This window comes from Pangasianodon hypophthalmus, chromosome 11 (genome assembly GCF_027358585.1).
Source record: "Pangasianodon hypophthalmus isolate fPanHyp1 chromosome 11, fPanHyp1.pri, whole genome shotgun sequence".
NCBI classification, from domain to species: domain Eukaryota; kingdom Metazoa; phylum Chordata; class Actinopteri; order Siluriformes; family Pangasiidae; genus Pangasianodon; species Pangasianodon hypophthalmus.
In genome coordinates, this window is record NC_069720.1 from 12,323,740 (window position 1) to 12,329,953 (window position 6,214).

General features: G+C 36.4%; 1 protein-coding gene across 3 annotated transcripts in view; it reads left to right on the forward strand.

The window, feature by feature from the left end:
• arhgef18b (rho/rac guanine nucleotide exchange factor (GEF) 18b) overlaps positions 1-4,366 on the forward strand; it is a 61,026-nt gene extending 56,660 nt beyond the window's left edge. For all 3 annotated transcript variants that reach the window (XM_026930449.3, XM_053238142.1, XM_053238143.1), the window contains 2 exons: positions 148-270; positions 874-4,366. In XM_026930449.3, coding sequence (XP_026786250.3) covers positions 148-270; positions 874-977 — 227 coding nt within the window. In that variant the 3' untranslated portion in view covers positions 978-4,366. The remainder of the gene's footprint in view (positions 1-147; positions 271-873) is intronic.
• Positions 4,367-6,214: the final 1,848 nt, after the last annotated feature.

Below are 6,214 nucleotides of genomic sequence, written 5' to 3' on the forward strand. Positions count from 1 at the left end.
GTTTGGACCACGCCTCCTATCCATTTACTCCAGTGCTGTTTGGACCACGCCTCCTATCCATTTACTCTATGTTTGCAGATCAAGTGAGAACTTTTGTATATGTAAATATAGTAAGGAACCTGAACGGAGTTAAATTTGTCTTTGCAGCTTCAGTAGACATGAAGCAGAAGCTGTCGAAACTGTCGTCCAGAGAAACAGAGAGTTCTGTAAAAGCTCGTCGCTCCATCAGTCCTCATCAGCAGCCTCAACTTGCTCCGCCTCCAGTTACAGGTGAGATATTAAAAATCATCATGGTGCCCACTTCCAACTTTCAAGATGACATCAAACGTCATTTATACCGCAGCGCTATTGAATTCCTGTTTCTGATTGGTCAGACGTTTTTTTTTTTCTCTCTGATAGAAGTGCAGCTGCAAATCACAGGTTTATATTAATGCACTCGTATCCTTTCTATAGTAACACACAAGAATTAAAAAATTTTATAGTCGATACGAAATTTTCTGAAAGGAGATGTTTATTTAACATTTATGGAAAGAGTCTCTAGTCAGAGGTAAAGCTGAAACTTTAAGTTTTCCGACATCTTCAGGACAGAGGAGTTTATACTTTGCTGTTTCTTGGTAACGTGACTAGCTGCGTTTTTTTTTTTTTTTTTTTTTGTCTTATTAACATCAAGAGACAGAGAAAAAAGAGAAGCTGGTGAGGGAACAGCTTTTTAGAGAACTCGTTTTGCGGACGTGTAAATATAAATGGTTGAAAAGTATGGTGGGGGTATAGGAGGAATAAAACGTGTGTGTGTGTGTGTGTGTGTGTGTGTGTGTGTGTGTGTGTGTGTGTGTGTGTGTGTGTGTGTGTGTGTGTGTGTGTGTGTCTTTACAGATGTCCACATCATTGGAGACAAATATACCCCTGAGCCTCTGAGCCTCCTGCACTCCTATCCTCTCCCTGACGACAAAGACAAGGAGGACGTCGTCTTTTTCTGAGTGTCTCAGTGCATGCTGGGATATGCCACATGCCTCAGTGCATGCTGGGATGCGCCACACAGAGCTTAACAAGAGCAACAAGAGTTTTTACCATTTTAGCTGCCTGGAGGAAAAAAATCTCACACTTTAAGATTTCCTTTTTAATTATTGCCAATAGATTTTTCCTACCTTTCAGTAGAAGAACCGGATAAATGAAGAGGATAAAGAAGTTTTTAGTGGAAGAAATTAAATCTCAGAGGAACATCTGGGACAATCCAAAGGCCAGTGGAAGCATGAGGAGCAGCATGAGGTGACTGAAATGAAATGAAGGATGTGCATGAACAGGGATGAGCTGTGTGTGCACTTAACTCCAAACCTTATTTCTAGAAAAAACTTTACGGAAGGATTTTTTGGTGTGTCGCAGATCAGAACAGAAAGAAAAAAAAAGCACAAATTTTCAGATGAGTGAGTGCTGTTTAAGAAGGAAGCTGTTTATCATGCTAGGACTTCATTTCACTGTTGGGCTGAGAATTAATGCGTCACTTTTTGTATTGATTGTCAAGTTTATTGATTTTTAGCCTGCACAATATAAAGCGCTCGTCATATTAGATTATATAAAACAATGAAATCCAACAAGTTATCTTAAAACCTGCCATGTTAATACCCTTCCTAAAATCTTTTTATTATCAAATAAAATAGATTTATTAGTAATAATTAGGGCTGCATCGATCAAATCAGGCTGATAAAATCCTTAAACCCTGGATTGATATTTTGGCTTTTTTTTTTTTTTTTTTTTAGATCTTAGACTTTAGACTCTGATATTTAAAATAAACAAATACTATTATTAATGTTGAAGTTGGAATGCACTGATACAATACTGATCCTATATACTGAATCGATATCCAATCAAATCTATTGTCATTTTCCAATTTAATCTATTGATTAGTTTGAGTACATTTAACACAGCAACATCTTTGAAACAAAATATCAGCTGATAATCAGAGCTCTAAATATCGAAAATATATGTTTGCCTGAGTTATACTAACATTGTCTTTCTGAAGATGTTCCTTGTTATGGATAAGTACTACTGAATGGATGTTAACATGGTGGCTGGAACACAATACTTACCTTCAGGGCATGTTAAGTTTGTCAGCTTCATCTTCTGTTTCTCTCAGTGCCAAACGGATCAAACAGTCGAGGATCAGACTTGTGCCTCTCTGTGCTTTAATGATGTGTGCACTGAGAGTGAGCTCATTAAACACATAATGCATGCTGACGAGTGCAGATGAAGACTCTGAAATCTGAAAAATATGTGCATGTGTGCGCACACTTTCCTTATTTAACATCTACGTTTAAGCTTTTCACAACTTTTTTCAGTAATATTTTCTTTTCCAGCTGCTGTTGGATCAAACAGGAAACTAAAGTTCACTAAGCTGATTTTTTAAAAATGTATTTATTTATTTTATTTTGCGACACACAGCATCACGACTCGAATCGAATCAGCTTGATTAGAGAGGGACATGCTGTTGAAAATTGAAAATATGGACAGCCAATGAAAAAGTGAAGATACCAGAAAATAACACACTGAAGGTGGTGCTGAAGAATTCATGAAATGAAGTATAGTGTGTTATTTCCTTTTTTTTTTTTTTTATTGGTTCAATTTTTTTTATTTTTAATTTTTTTTAATTGCTTACACCATGGCCGTGAAGTAGAGCATGGGTTGTCCACTGATGTGGACCCAACAAAGTGTTAATTGTGTTAATTAATTGACTTGAACTGAGCAGTCGAAATATCCGGGAATCTGACCATAAATCAGCTTTCAAACCGTGAACCATCACAGGTACTCTGTTGCAGCCAATTAAAAAAAAAGAAAACAATTAAATCATTAAAAAATGGCACCTGTTAGGCAATCAGAAGCGAGTAGTTTGTGGCGAGTAAAAACAATATCTTACCGTTATACTGTTACTGCTATGGCTATGTCTTGTCTTAATTTGTAACATTTCCATGCTCTATAAATCATTATTTTCTGTGCAGTTAAACAATATTTCTTTGTGTAACAGCACATTAATGAAGCGTAAATGATTGTCATGGTTACATGCTAACAAGGTTACATAGTATGTGGAAACCCTGATTTAGAACTGATGTAGATTAAATAACAGCACCTGATAGCCAATCAGAAACGAGTATTTTTTGGCCAGTGAAAATGAGTTTGCTACGACGGTACTGTTGCTACTTTGGTTACATATCAGAATCATTTGCAATTCAATTGCAGTTTAATTGTAATATAAACGTATTTTGTTTGTTTAACAGCCCATTAGTGATGCATAAATGGTTGTCATGGTTACATTCCAGCACGATTACAGAATATCGGAAGCACTGATTTAGAACTGATCTATGTTTAAAAAAAAAAAACAGCACCTGTTATTCAATCAGAACTAAGTGTTTTTGTGGCCATGGTGAAAGTTTGTAATTTGATGTGTTGTGATCATTTCTATGCCTTTCTTTTTTGCACACTCCATTGTGTGAATCTCAGACTCGGATGAATCTTACAGGATGTGAAATCCGAACATCTCGACTCACGCTAAAGAACTCCCCCGTGATCAGAGCTCACACTCTGGAAAGAGATTTGTATATTTGCTGTTTGAACTACTGCAGAGTGCGGGGTCTCCATGTATGAGCTGGAGGTTTCACTGTGTAAATATTGTACATATGATGTAGATTTCATGCTGTGATGTCTTATATGATGTCCAACGGACTTTAGCGCACATTTTTCATGAAGTAAGGGAATGAGATCCTTCGTCGAAAAAAAGACAAATGCTGTAATTCTTCCTAGACTATCAGTTATTGTACTTTCTCCTATGTGGCATTGACAGATCTGTTTTAATCAGAAATGAAGCCTTATTCTAAGATCGTCCTTTAGTGAGGAACCAAAGATTCACTCCGAGACTGTAACAGCACCGTGACTGTATCATTTCCTCTCAACTGTAACAAAAAATCTCTCTCACTTCTCTCATGACCACTGTGTTAAAGTTTTAAAATAATCCTCCTTTACCAAGTTGTAATGTTTCCTTTTATTCGGAGATGAAGTGGTTTATTCAGCCATGTCTTTTTTTTTTTTCGTCTACCGTGACGCTGTGCTCTGGTATAGCACCTTTTCCTGTAATTTGTTTAAAAAAAAATCTTCATTGCCAATTACACTAGTCACTTTTAGTAGGGAACTTGACGAGGAGTGTGAATGTGGCGTTTTGTGTGCTTGTATTTTTCCAGATGTTTTTCCAGATGTTTGTAGCACGCAGGACCACTGTGATTATTTTCTACTTAGTATATTTTACTCACAAAGAAATCTAGCTGTAAGACACAAAAAACACCTTAGAGACGTTTCCATTTTAGTAATAAAACATTTGATGGTGCACGTGTCTGTTTTATTCTCTCTTCTATTATTATTATTTATTTATTTATTTTACATAATTACTTAATCTTTTATTATAGTTTACAATGTTCATCAAATATGTTCCTGCTTTTGTGTGAAATGTCAAGAAGTCAAAAAAAAAATTTGCATACATTTTCCAGTGTGAGACTTTTGAGCAAGGTCCCTGCATGGATTTTTTGCCGTGGTTGAGTTGCAACAGAAGGGTATCATATAGGAAAAAGGAAATATTTGGCTAAAATGGGGGAAAATGTTGAAAAAGTACAAAAAATTCTGGATAAAGTAAGAGGAAAGTGGGATAAAAGTACAAAAAATGTGGGTAAAAGTGTGTAGAAGTAAAATAATATCTGGCTAAAATGAAGAGTAAATGGGGTAAAAGCAAAAAAAAAAAAAAAGATGTACTAAAGTTCAGTTAAAATGGCATAAAATGAATGAAACCGATATCAGGCTGAAATGGGGAGGAAATGGGGTAAAAATACAAAATCAGATTCAACAGCAGTGTGCGTTTTCATCTCAGGATGGCTTGAGGATTGAACTTTGGTGACCCCATGACCCCAAACGTGACCTTTGGAACGCTTTCAGTTCCCTCGAGGTATCAGACTGTGGGAACATGGAAACACTTCTGAACATCCCACAGACACATGAGCACTCTGTGTTCTGTCTGTCTCTCTCTCTCTCTCTCTCTCTCTCTCTCTCTCTCTCTCTCTCTCTCTCTCTCTCTCTCTCTCTCTCTCTCTCTCTCTGTCTGCGTCTATCCACCTATCTGTTTATCTGTCTGTCTATCCACCGGTTTATCTGTCCATGTCTATCCGCTTGTGTGTGTCTGTCCACCTGTCTATCACTATCTATCTACTAATTTGTGGATAGAAAGATATATCTATCCACCTATCTTTCTTTCTGTCTGTCTGTATCTATCCACCTATCTGTCTGTATCAGTCTACCTGCTGGCTATCTACCTACCTGTCTACCCACCACTGGTTTACCTGTCTGTCTGTATGTGTGTCTGTCTGTATCTATCCACTGACTGTATCTATCCACCTGTCTATCTGTCTGCATGTGTTTATCCACTGCTTTACATTCATCAAACATATTCACCATCACACACACTTAACCTTTAATCAGATTACACAACACACTAACAGCCTTCTGCACAGCTACATCCAGGAGGAAGTGTGTGTGTGTGTGTGTGTGTGTGTGTGCACGAGCATTATCTGAATGGTAACAGCATTAGGAGCGATGCTTGGTCAGCTGTATAAGCACAGTTTATGGACAGATGGAGTATGTACGATATGATTATATGATAAGGACACACACTGGTGAATTGTTCTGTATCAGTAATGTGCTCATACTGATAACGTGAGGCTGACGTGTTTTCTCTTGAAGGACGCTAACGAAATGTTCTCACAGTAATGTTCTCACCAATAGAGTGTTTGAAAAATGCTTCGCAAAAATAACAGGCTAGTCAGTAAATAGTTGTACTCTTTAACAGTTATTAAAAGAGTCTCCCGTATCAGACTTTGTGGTTTCTCAGTGATATGACAAGCTGCGTTTTTGTTTGTTTGTTTGTTATTAACTTTGGAAAAGAAAAAAGAGGCTGGTGAGGGAATGACTATTTACAAGTGAGAACAGGAACTAACTTTTTTAGCAGACATTCTACAACACTAACTGTAACTGTTAATGGATAAAAATGGACATTCCTTAATAAATAGCAATACGTAAAATATATATATATATATATATATATATATATATATATATATATATATATATATATATATATATATACATATATATACATATATATAAAATCTTATTTTATTTTAGCTGTCTG